This window comes from Lutjanus erythropterus, chromosome 3 (assembly GCF_056507025.1).
Source record: "Lutjanus erythropterus isolate fLutEry1 chromosome 3, fLutEry1.hap2, whole genome shotgun sequence".
In the NCBI taxonomy this organism is placed as follows: Eukaryota; Metazoa; Chordata; class Actinopteri; order Lutjaniformes; family Lutjanidae; genus Lutjanus; species Lutjanus erythropterus.
The window spans coordinates 4942820-4956432 of NC_139319.1; the positions used below are offsets into that span (position 1 = coordinate 4942820).

The window sequence follows — 13613 nt, forward strand, 5'->3', positions numbered from 1 at the left end:
TCAGGGCTTCTGTACATATATCATCGTAGCCGGACAGTAATTTTTGGTGCAAGCTCCGATCGGCACCAGAGCATGCATCTAGTGTGGTGCACCAGACTGAAGACTAGTCTTGCTGGGCTGAATTCCATATAAACACTTCACCCAACATACTAAACTCTCTGGACTGTGGAAAAAAAAAAACTTCACACCAAGTGTGAAAATGCACCAAGTTTTTTCAACTCAGATTCACAGTGGCTGCTGTTCTCTAGAAACAAAAACTTAAAAAAAACACAGGTGTCACAGATAACACTAAGCCATGCTCTTTGGGCCACAGATAAATGTGTGTGACTGTGTGTGTTTGTGTCCAGGTGTGTGTGTGTATGTGTGTGTGTGTGACTGTGTGTGTGGCTGACAGGCACAGTGCACTGTGCTCCATCTTGTGTGGCCTGCTTGCCCCCCAGAGATCAGTGCATTTGGTTCTCTTTAAAAAAAAAGCGTTCTGCTGTACCAGATTGGATGATGACCTTTAGACTCTTTGAGTTATGATTTTCCTTATTTCCTCTCTTTTTCCTTCTTTTCTTTGTCTTTTGACCTTTTCTCTGTCTTTCTCTCATTTGTATTTGTATCTAATGAGAGCCATTATGTTTGCAGTTGCTTCTGTTTTGTTGGGTTTGATTCCCCCCCCCTCCCTTCCTCCTCTCTCTTTGTCCTCTCTTTCTTCCGCTGTTGTTTTTGGTTTTTGTGTTTGATAGAGGGAGTTTGTGCAGGTGTTGTGTGTTTGGTGAAGCTGACTGTGTTCTCCATCTGTGCTGTAGAATAACTTCATCAACTTGAGCTTCCTGAGGCTCTTCAGAGCAGCTCGTCTCATCAAGCTGCTGAGACAGGGAGAGACCATCCGCATCCTACTGTGGACCTTCGTCCAGTCCTTCAAGGTATTCAGCAGTTAACATATACACACATGATATAGATATATAGGCAAAGCACATGTACAGCTCGTACAAATATTTCCTCTCTCTTCATTCGCTCTTGTAGGCTCTGCCATACGTGTGCCTGCTCATCGCCATGCTCTTTTTCATCTATGCCATCATCGGCATGCAGGTGAGTACTGCCCTTTTGAATGTGGAATTTGATTTTTACTGGACATTTAGGATTAATTGTACAGCTTGGAGGTTCAGTCAGAGCACGTCTTTTACCCGAGTGAACGTACCAAGACCACAATAGCTGCGTTTCCACTGCAGGGACCAGGTTCTAAATCAAGTCCCTGCTCAGGGGGTGTTACTCTCCAAAAGAAAAGCAATTTCTGATTGACTGGGTACTCACAGCATTTTATTTCAGCCACCATTTTTAAAAATCTGCTGGCACAAACCAGGTTAGCATACAAAGTACCGGGAAATTTTAGCGTCAGGAACTACTACTAAAAGGATGCTTTAGCCCACTGTCGTCTGCGTTTCCACGACAGTCTAAAGACCTACGAAGATTAGGCAAAATTAGTCCACTGACATATAAAAAAGCAACAGCTATTTTTACATATAATTTTTTCATACAACAGTAATGACACCATATAACGCAGCATCATCAAGAGCAACTACAGGAAGTCTGAGATGGTCTGGTCTTGAGACTCCAGCAAGTATTCGACCTGTCAGAAATGGTTCCTGTACTTTTGGACAGTACTACGCCTTGAGCAGGGACCTTTTGGGGGCTAAAATGATGTCCACAGAACTGCACAGAGTTTCTCCAGAGACTCCTAGTCACGGGGGAAAGTTGTATGCTGAGTTACAGTGAGTAACAGATAAGTTGACCAAAAAATCAGAGACAACAGGCATCACTTTTTGGTACATCAGCAAACTTATTTGCCTAATCTTTGTGGGTCTTGAGACTGCAGTGGAAATGTAGAATGCAACAGGCTGAAAGAATATGTCAGTTCCTTGAAAAATAGTTCTTGGTACTAAAGGTTCTAGGTACTTTTAGTGGAAACACAGCAAATATAAAAATACTCTGTTACAAATTAAAGTTCTGTATTCAAAAATTACTAACTAATAAAAATTAGTACTTTTTACACAGGGACACTGTCTCCTGTCAGTTATATTGTATATTGTAACTGGATTATTATTACTTCACAGATGCATAATGTGTATGCAACATTTTAATGTTATAGTTAGTTGGGGAGTTAATTTTAATACTTCATAGACTGCAGATTCGTTTAATAAAAAAAATGCATTGAATGTGTTTAATATAGGTTTTCTGTGTAAAATATGAATCAGCAAAGTCATTAAATCCATCAAATAAAGGCAATTAATATATTTCCTTCTGAAAAGTAGGGATTTAGAAGTATAAGTATGGAAACATAATTTTAAAGTGCTCTAGTGAGGTAAAAGTACCTTAAAATGACACTGTGATTAAGTAAACATGCTGATAAAAAAAAACAAAAAAAAAACACGGCTTCTGTTGTTACTGCATCATACCATCAGAGTGAGGAATATACAGTCACGTTTTGTTTTTCTGCGTGTGGTTTCTGTTTGTGTGTGCAGTTGTTTGGGAATCTGGAACTAGATGAGGAGAGAGAGGGTGCCATCAACGAGCACAATAACTTCAGGACCTTCATTATGGCTCTAATGTTGCTCTTCAGGTGAGTCTCCTAACTTCTCTTTCCCACATATATCAGAATGTTCACACAGGCCACTGCTAAGCCACAGGAGTTTTAGTTTTCCAGTAGCGGTCCTTAACAAAGTACTCTTTCGTGTTTGCATGTTTCCCCTCATGCAGGAGCGCCACGGGCGAGGCATGGCATGAGATAATGTTGGCTTGTCTAAGCGGTAAAGACTGCGACCCGGCCTCAGGGAACACAGGACCCGAATGTGGCAGCACCTTCGCCTACACTTACTTTGTCTCCTTCATCTTCCTCTGCTCTTTCCTGGTGAGAAAAAACAAAACAAAACACAGAATGTCCCTTTAACCAGTTAAGCCATCAAGCCACTGACATTGCTTTCCTTGCAGCTAGTAGTAATATTTGTAATAAATACATCCCAAGAATTGCTATCAGATGGTCTCTTACCAATTCAACACCTAACACTAAAAATTGATTTTCAAAAGTTGGGCATTGCCAAAATACACTCACTGGCCCCTTTATTAGGAACACCCTGTTAGTAATGGGTTGGACCCCCTTTTGCCTTCAGAACTGCCTTAATTCTTCATGGCACAGATTCAAAAATGTGCTGGAAACTTTCCTCCAAGATTTTGGTCTATATTGACATGATAAGATAAGATAAGATATTCCTTTATTAGTCCCACAGTGGGGAAATTTTCAGTGTTACAGCAGCAAAGTGTATAGCAAAAATAGTAGAAACAACAGCAAAAGAGAGACAATAAATAGCAGCAAGCAATATAAACAGGGAAATATAACTGGGAAAAATATATAACATAGGAAATGGTAACAGCAAATATACATTATTTACAAATTTACACCATGGCATAGGGGGATTATGGATATTGCACATTGAATTAGGGATTTTGGTACCGGTATTGCACACTGGATGATAATACACCTGGTTGGAGTATTGATATTGATATTGCACATGATATTGATATTGCACATGATATTGATATTGCACATGATAGCATCATGCACTGCAGATTTGGTCAGCAACAATGTTCAGGGAGGCTGTGGAGTTTAAATGATGCTCAGTTGGTACTAAAGGGCCCAAAGTGTGCCAGGAAAATATTCCCCACACCATTACACCAACACCAGCAGCCTGAACCGTTGATACAAGGCCGGATGGATCCATGCTTTCATGTTGTTTATGCCAAATTCTGACCCGACCATCTGAATGTTGCAGCAGAAATCGAGACTCAGGCAACATTTTCGCCTGTGTGAATTGTAGCCCGTTCTTAGCTAACAGGAGTGTCAGCCGGTGTGGCCTTCTGCTGCTGTAGTCCATCTGAACAGGGTTACCTAATAAAGTGGCCGGTGAGTGTATATGTAGATGAGTAGCCATCGTTTCTCCACATCCTCTCCAGCATTTACTTGACCAGTTTTGAGTCGTCTTTGCCATAAGTTATGGTGTTCTGGAAAGATCTTTATGAGTTTGTTTACCTCGTTTTTGTTCCAGATGCTGAATCTGTTCGTGGCCGTCATCATGGACAACTTTGAGTACCTGACCAGAGACTCCTCTATCTTGGGGCCGCATCACCTGGACGAGTATGTAAGGATATGGGCCGAGTACGATCCCGCTGCCTGGTGAGTGGCGCACACACACACTCACACACACAAACGCTTTAGAAGTCATACAAATACAAAGGCAGAATGAAGTAGCAAAATACAGACATACAAACTGCAATGTAGAAACATTATACACTGTAAAAAATAAGTCAACAATTATTAGATGACAGTCTATGCTGAATGTAAAGTTACTCTTAACCCCTGACTTTCTCTCCCATCCCAAAACGGGGCAACGATTGTTGTCATGATCTCATCCGAGAAGAGATGAAACAGGATCTACATCAAGTGATGCTCTGTATCGTAGACGATGCTAAAAGTGGGTCGGTTAAAGCCGACCCGTCTGAGCAAAGACTTGTCCAGCTTTCTCCCTGTCTTTCTCTCTGAAACTTTTCTGCCTTCTTTTCTCAAAATTGCACAACTTGTGCGCAGTCGAGATGAATGTAACCCTCTCCTCTTCCTCTTCTCCCCACTGTAATGAGTGTGTGTGGGCATGCAGGAGAGGAACCCTCTTTTTCTCAGTGTAAATAAATGCTCTCTCCTCTTCTTCCTTTTCTTTTTGTTCTTCTCTACCATTTTATCTCCTCTTTTTCTTTCTCCACTTTCCTTATTTCTTTCTCTTTCTCTCTGTATTCTGTGTTTTCCCTCACCTAACCTCCCCTCCTTGTATTTTTCTTGCAGCGGGCGCATACATTATAAGGATATGTACAGTTTATTGCGAGTTATCTCCCCTCCCCTGGGCCTTGGCAAGAAATGCCCACATAGGGTGGCCTGCAAGGTTTGGACCAAACCCCTAAAGCACAAACTTAAACGCAACCTGCTCGCCTTTAAGAGACTGGAATGAATGTCGCTCTTTATCACTTTTTAAAACAAATTCTTAATTCAACTTTTTATTTCTTTTGGTTTGATTTTTTGGGTTTGCATTATTCAGTTGTTTTAATCTCATTTCACCATTGAATCATTGAATTGGGGGGGTTTCTGTTGTATATGCATTCTGACATGACAATGAGAATGTTTGGGACAATGCAGAAATGCACACACACACTCTTCTTGTACACACTCACACACACACACCAATAGCGGTGTGTGAAGCATGAGGTGGTGCACTGCACTCGCTATTGTCTTCTGACTGAACGCTGGGAAAATGACACGGATGTGTTCACCTTTAAGTCAGTATGATGTAAACACTAGAGTCTAGACTCCAGTCAGCCATTGTCTTTTATTTCTGCTTGCTGTCTAATTTTGCCTGGGCAGAAAATGGTCGAGCAATGTGCATTGTTCTTGTTTGAGTTGGGGTTTGGGCGAGGGTGGTAGGGTCACTTTAGTACAGAGACGTACGCAGAGAGGGCTTGGCCTGAATACTGTCGCCATGCTAGCCTTTGTAGCTGTTAGCTCGTTAGCCCAGTGTTTTCAAAGTCATGTGTCATCAAGGCTCGAGAGTCTGCAGGCTTTGATTATGAGTCATGTCTTTTTATCAATATATTTTGATACACATTATAAAATATCCCATTAGAAAATGAAATGACAGAAATTGAAAAAACTTCCTCAAAAAAGTTTTTATTCTTGCTTGAGGTGGTTTTTGCTGTTTTAGATTAAAAAAAGAGCCTATCTGCTCAATAATAATGATAACTGCAAATTTACCTGTCGTAGGCCTAATTAAAGATTATCTCATAACGTATTGTAGCACGCAGCACAGAACAAGAGCCAGGGAACAGTGACATCAGTCCCTTAAAGACATTCAACTAAAGGGACAAGAACTCAAAATACAGCTGACTACAAGTAATATCAATAATTAAAACTATAAACTAGCACAAAAATGACATTTACTAACACAAACCACCGTCCTCTGGACAGACACAAACACTAACACAAGACTAACATTTCATTTTGTAACAAAAAATAGAAAAATCAAACTACTCAGTAAGCATAATGGGAAATGATGGCTGAGGGTTTTTGTGTTACATCGTCTGTACCAGTGATAAAATGTGAGTAATTCCTGAGCAGTCTGGAACCAGATTTTTCTTAGAGGATGCAACTCAAAAAGGTTAAGACCCACTGTTGTAGCCCATACCACAACTTCTGAAACACGTCAATAATCTGCTGATAAATACAAATTAAATCAGCTGATATCAGCTGCTGTTCTGGTTGACTGGAATGAAAACTGCAGATTCTTATGCCTCCATGACACATGTTTGTGAACCGCTGTGCTAAACAGTCTGCAATATTTCATTTAAATTTTTAAAGCCACTATGTGTAGATATTTTATGTGATTATAGAATCTTATTCTGACAGCTGATTTGTTGGAAAACGAAAAAAAAAATCCTAGTTGGACAGTTTTAATATTACCACTGAAAGTCAGAATGTTAAAATCCTACACATAGTGGCTTTAAAGGATGTAAGATATCGAAACGATTGTTAGGCCTGTTACAAGCTCTTCATAAAGAATATGCACAACAATGCAAAGGGCAATACACCCAGTGTATTTTTCACAATAAAATGTCGTTAGTCCAACATTTGTGACACATTGCTAAAACTTGCACCACTATCAAGCTACTAAAATGAGCAAATACAAGATATTTTCTGTGAAAACAAATATAGAATTTGTCATCTTGTGTTCTCAGCCCACAGAGATCCACTGTAGCTTACATCGTCTTTTCAAGCTACTCTTACGAGTACAGTAAAACCACGCATTTCTTCTCTTGGCCATTTAGTGGTAAACACTCCATTCCCAGACGCACTGACATTAGTTCCCCAGCGTGTTATGTAAGCAGAGAGCTTGTGTATCCCACATGCTTGTGTTGGCACATCTTGAGTGGAGAACGTAACAGGCCTCACGGTAACAGTTTATATTCACTGTTACCTGAAATACTATAATAACATGGCCAAACCTGCTCTGTGTGGCTCTGGTGTACGGGGAAAGAAGGAAAGGGGCAGGGTGTGTGTGTGGTTTGGGGCAGGGACTCTGGACATGAAAAGGTCTTGTGTCCACCAGGTACCTCTTCATAACTTCTGTGTCGACAGATGCTTGTGGGAAGAATCCTTGGTCATGACGTCTGCGTTTGCTTTACGACTATCAAGATCTTTTAAGGTGCTGCAGTCTCTGGCTTAGAGATAACAAATGGTTGAAGGGTCATCTCATCCAAATCATAAAAAAATACATATTTTACAGCTTCCCCATGGTGATATCTAGCCCTGGCACATAGTTTCAGCCATCTGGAACCTAACCAGACCCGCTTAGTGTTTGAAAGCTGGGACCCAGACCTATGCAGAGCTGAGAAATGCTGGACTGGAAGCTCGAGTGGACCCATCAGTTATTTGAAAGCTGTGCCATGGACTCATTCAGAACCGACCCAGCCAGGAGACACAGACCTGATTAGCAGCACCTTCACAGCTGATTGCTATTAATAAGTTAACTTTAATTTACAAGTGGTCAAGAAAAGAAAAACTTTGCATCTCACCTAATGTAACATTAGAAGACTTCTCCCCTGTGCCTGACCCATATAATCCATCCTGCTGTCATGGTGGCAGATGACTCAACCGTGCAGTTTTGTTGCATCTAACATAATAAACATAACTTAGACCAGCATTTCCCGATCCTGTCCACCGTCCAACACCCCTGATTCAAATGATCAGGTCGATATCAGGATTCTGCAGAGGCCTGATGACAAGCCTTTGAATCAGGTGTGTTGGAGCAGGGAAACGTCTTAAACAAAAAAGGACCAGGAAACACTGACTGACGCTCCACTGTTTGCCCTTCTGAACTATAATGAGGATTGCTCGTTGCTGCTAACAGTAGCAGTGTTAATTTGTTATCATCTGTGATAAGCCTGACCCCTTTACCTCCTGAGCACTTGCTCATGTAGGTCATTTGGCACCACCTTGTGGCCACAGATGCACTTTGCAGTTTGCTTTCACTTACCGAACACTGCAGGTTGCAGCGCACACACATTTGATTATCACATCTTTATCAATCATGTGGTCTGATTATGGCTGGGCTGTCTCACATCCACTCAGATATTACACATAATATTAAACAGAACCAGGGCCCGTCGAAATAAAACAGGAGTTGACCCAGATCAGTTGGGGTGGACCCATGTAGACCTTTAAACCTGACCAGGAGAGCCTAAGACCAATCACTTTGCGCTAGTTGTTGTGCTCGCAGGATTAAATCTGTTTGCAGTGTCCATAGATTATCTGGAACCCTGTGAGTCTGTAAACTAAATCCCATTCATGCACCTGCATTTCTAGATACCAGAGGAGGTAAGTGCCAGAACATATTTTTGTGATGAGGGTGAACTGACCTTCTAAAAAGCTGAGACCTAGCTGCTAGCACTGTCGGGGTATCCCAACCCTTCCTGTCAACATCAGGAAAGGCTCCCATGAACATCTGGAGACGCAGCTGTGCGCGGAGGTTCCTGGTGGACACGCAGCCTCAGTTAACGGACTGCATTGACTTGTCATTGTGACTCACTCCGATCTCTGCAGCGGTGCTTTTCTTTGCCTGCTAGAAGTCCCGCTGCCAGTTCTATCCGAGCGGCGAAAGAGGGCAAAGACCAAAAAAAAAAAAATCCCAAATCCCCTTTTCACCTCGCATAGAACGGTATCTCAACAACTAACTAATCTAAATAACACCTCCTCCTCTTCCAACCCTTTACCTCCTTCCTCAACCTTTCTCCCTTCCTCCCTGCCCTCCTCTCCTCTCCTCCCCCTAACGTTATGATAAACCAGACTAGAAGCCACGTAACACACCCCCTCGTTCTCTCTCTTTCTCTTTCTTCCTCTCTTTCTCTCACCACAGCAACCACATATCCACAGCGATCAAAACAATAACCTCTGTGTATTTGTTTCCCTCCCTCTTCCTTTCCTTTGTTGGTTTCTTTCTTTTTTCTCCTCATGTCTCCTCCTCCAAACACTTCGTCCTCCCCCTCCCTGCCCCTCATTGTTTTACTTTCTTTCGTTTTCACGTCGTCCGTCTTCGTTTGTTCTGTCTGTCGTGTGTGTGTGTGTGTTGGCGTGCGGATGTTTGAATGCACGTGCACATGCGTGTGTGTGTGTGTGTTTGTGGCCACCCCAGCGGCCGGATCAGTTACACAGACATGTATCAGATGCTAAGACACATGTGTCCGCCGCTAGGCCTCGGGAAGAGGTGTCCCGCCCGGGTCGCCTATAAGGTAGACTCGCCCCCCACCTTACCCCTCCACCCCCCTCAGCCACCACCCCCCCACCTCCTCCTGTCCCTCCCTTCTCCCATCACTCCTCTCTTCCCTACTTTTCCCCTCCTCCCATCTCCGTCCTTAAACCTCCCCATCGCTGGGGAGGACAGCCTCTCCTCTCTCTCCTCTGCTGAAACCTCCCAGTCCTCCTCCTCCTCCTCCTCCTCCATCTCCCTCCTTCCCCTCTCTCCCTCCTCCCAGCGGTGTTCTCCTCATTGTCTGTTAGTGGTGGTTGTGGTGGTGGTGAGCGCTGTCCTCTCTTCTCTCTCTCCGACCGCGGGGATGGAGGGATGGGCTTTTGTCGTGCAGTGAAGTGAAGTGATAGTGGAGTGGTAGTCAATCCTCTTTCTTTTATTTCCCTCCCGTCAGGCCGCAGGAGTAAGGGAACGGAGGAGGCTTTGCTAGTCCTTCTGCAACCTGCACGGACGCATGCACATACACAGACACAACCACAATCCGGTCAGAAAAACAGAAAGCACAGAATTTCCTCTTACCTATAACAAATTAAACAAATTAGACTGTAAGAAAACTTCATTTTAAGTTAAGTTAAGTTAAGTTACAATACTGCATCTTGCAGTATAATGCTGCGTTCGAGACAACGTCAGAAGTCGGAACATCCCTGTTTAAATTTCCAAATTCAGACCTCAAAGTTTTCCAGGTGCCTGACACTAAAAGTAAACAAAAAACATGGCTGACCATGACAAATGAATGAGTCTCTTTGACAAGTTAACCCTTAGAAGTGCTAATAAGACCTTGTAAGTGTTCATAATAGCAGAATAATTATATTTATTGTTAGAATACAAGACAGTTTAAGAAACTTAACAGTTTATAGATTGCTTAAGACTGTTAATAAAAGACTTATTATAGTTTTCCTATCACTGAAGCATCACAAATACAGCACATTTGTTTGTTGCTTTATTAAGATTTCTACGTACTTTATTAAGCATTTATTAGCAATTAACTTTGCCTTTTGGAGCTGCTGGATTTTATGTGTGAACAACACTTACAAATGTTAATTAATCCTTTATGATGCACCTGCATTGATGGAGAAGTGGTTAAATGCATAATAAAGGATTAATTAACCTCACTAAGCACTGTTCACGCTTTCCATCAGGTACCCCCAAAATACATAGTTAACTGTGAACAAGTGCATAGTTAAGTAATAATAAATGCATAACTAAGTATGTAGAAATCTTAATAAAGCAACAACAAAAGCCCAGTAAAGTTTTAACAATTAAACAGTAGGTCAGATAGTTCTTAAACATTCTATAAACTGTCAACAAGTTTGTCATAAGTGTTTTTAAATGTCTTATCATGTAACAATAAACATGTTTATTATGCATATTAATGTTAATAAGCATCTTGTAAGGCCTTATTATCTATTAATTAATGCTTATTACAGGCACCTTAATATAAAGGGTTATCCAGGATTTATTATCTCATAGTATCCATTATTCAAGGTTGATGGAGTTGCCCCAAATTCATTGTATTTTTCCAAGAACGAGGTCGGAAATTTCTGAGCTCTGAGTTGTTTGGAACGCGGCATTAGGACATGAAACTTTAAATAAGTCTGTACAGTATTCCTGTCTCTGCAGCCTTTTTTGATAAACCATTGTAAACTATAAATAAATAAATTAAAAAAATAAATTGTATTGCATAGAAACATATTATTGGGCCACTTTTTCCTTAGGTGTTACAGATGTAATATTTGCACTACATTTCAAAAATAACCAAAAATAACAATGTTGACATAGAAAACCAATTGCTTGTTCCAATCGCTGGTATTCTATGTGAGCATATTTATGGAATTATGCATGCTAAAATGTGAAAAATATATAGTTTACACAATCCACTGATACACAAAAATGAATTATTTGTTCATTTGAAAGTCTCTAGTGTGAAGGCCAACATACAAACAATATTTAGAATGAGTTTACTTTAAGCAGGCTTACATTCACAGTGCAACTGTTTGCTTACGATGCGGGTACAGAAGGACCGGCAAGGGTGTCTGTCTTCAGTCCTCTGCGTCTCTTATTCCTGTGGATGGCACTATAGCACACATACACATGCCCACATTACCATACACACTATGCACATACATATAATAATAATAACAATGCATAATACAATGAGTAGGAAAAGTTCTGGCCCTTCTATTTTTTTTTTTTTTTGTCTTTTTTCAAGTTGCTTTTTTGACACCCAGGGAAACTTCAGTGTCTTTGGCTTCTCTTTGTGCCTCAGACCACCAGGGTAAAGATCTGGGTCAAGTATCTCAGCATCCGCTGTCTCTTTGTCTTGATGTCCTCTCTTTCTCTCATCCTCAATGAAGTCACACTCTGTCAGTCCTCTCTGTCATTCTCTTTCTTACAGACATCCAGATTCAAAGGCGATTTGGGCCGTAGGTAATTCAGTAAAAAGAGTTTCCATAATCTTGCTGTAAGCTGTAAAATGATACTGTTTTTTTAATTTGAAACAGGAATTATCCAGCCTGTCCTTTACCGGGAAGGGTGGTGTGGATGCATCGCTAACACAAACACAAGTTTGTGTCTCATGTGAAACCAAAAGTCGCTGTTGCATTGTTGAAAGTTTTAAGTTCCATAATGTAACTTATGTAACAAGATACTCACTCCACCAAAACTCTTTACCTCAACCTACCCAAGTAGTTTTGTTGCCTAAACCTAACCAAACACAATCGTTTCACATTAAACATGTTTATAGTCACGTGACTTAGATAGTGTATCGTACTTATTTTAACCCAAACTATGATCAGTTTTGTTTTTCTAAACTTAACGAAACTGCTACCGTTTCAGCTAAAGATTACCACGTGTTTAACGTCACGTCATGTGATTTACACAACGTACTTCAGGTCTGGTACGCCTGTTGCTGGTACTCTACCACGGTTGTCTTTTTTTGGGCTCACTGGCAATTGACTAATTCTGTCGTATAGGTTGAGGCAATTTTTATGAGTTTGTTTAGACATCCAGTAGCAGCTTTCAGACCTTGCCAGTTTTATAGACTGTACGGATTTTTGGTAGTGTCAAAAAGTATTAGATTACTACTTAGATTTAAATACATCTCTTTAATTCCCTATCATGCTGATGATGTTGCTTGCATATCTGCACATTAACTATTTGACAAAGTGAAAATCCTTTAACTGGCACCTATATACAAGTGGACAGGATGACTTAGATTAGATAATACGAACTCTCCACTGTACTAAACTTTTATTGAATCTGGGTGTCGGTACCTCATTCACCTCTGTCTCTCTTTCTCTTTCTTATCTCTCTCCTTTTACTCTCCTCTTATCTTTCACTCATTTTTGTTGCGCTCTCTTTTTTCCTACCTGTCAACTTTCTCTCTCTCTGTCATTCTTCTGTCCTTTGCGTCCACTTGTCCGTCAGTGATCGGCATCCACCATCATTCCTTCATAGCATCCCTCCGTCCATCCAAGTCCACTCTATCTCTGCCTTACCTCTCCTCTCTGTTCTTTCTTCTTCTTCTTTTTCTCCAGAATGTCAACATGTATCAGCAGTGGCCCCCATCACATACTTCAGCCATCAAAGCCTTCCAGTACTCATTGATACAGTTTCACAGAAAAAAAGTCCTGTAAAGGATCTTTTGAGATCAGAGAGTCCTTATGGTTAGGGAAGGTTAGACGTCTTGAACCATTTTGATCACTCTTAATCCTGAGGCAAAGTTCTTGATCTCCCTTTTAGTGGACACGAGGCCTCAACCTTAGTGGAAAAAGATAATATGTGTATCACTACGACACCTTGAATTTTGAGCTGGCCTCTTCTCAGGAAACTTATGTCAGTGTTGTTTTTAGTCCTCGTCCTTATCTCTTGTCTTGTTCTGTAATTTTCAGCCTCTCTCTTCTCTTTCCTTTCTATCTACACACACACAAACACACTCTTTTCCTCTCTCTGTTAACTCCAATTGACCCACGTTCTCTTGATTCCTCTTTTACTCTTTCAGTGTTTTCACAATCCTCCTCTCCCTCCTCATTCTCGCCCTTCCCTTTTTATCTGTAACTACATCTCATGACCAAGCTTAGAGCCGCCTAGTTTAACTCAACTAACTGCTGTCCCTACCATGTGTCCCCTTTGATAGACCCCCCCCTTCACCTTACCCTACACTACTACTACCATTATAAAGTCTGGTTGGTCCAAAACAAAAACAGAAACAACGTCAGTCATCTCTTTTTGATC

General features: G+C 41.2%; 1 protein-coding gene across 1 annotated transcript in view; it reads left to right on the forward strand.

The window, feature by feature from the left end:
* The window catches only part of cacna1ab (calcium channel, voltage-dependent, P/Q type, alpha 1A subunit, b), a 135154-nt gene that overhangs the window by 85491 nt on the left and 36050 nt on the right, over nt 1-13613 (forward strand). The window contains exons 32-37 of the mRNA XM_084714436.1: nt 795-911; nt 1012-1077; nt 2508-2605; nt 2743-2893; nt 4086-4213; nt 4874-4970. Of these exons, the coding sequence (XP_084570562.1) occupies nt 795-911; nt 1012-1077; nt 2508-2605; nt 2743-2893; nt 4086-4213; nt 4874-4970 (657 nt within the window). The remainder of the gene's footprint in view (nt 1-794; nt 912-1011; nt 1078-2507; nt 2606-2742; nt 2894-4085; nt 4214-4873; nt 4971-13613) is intronic.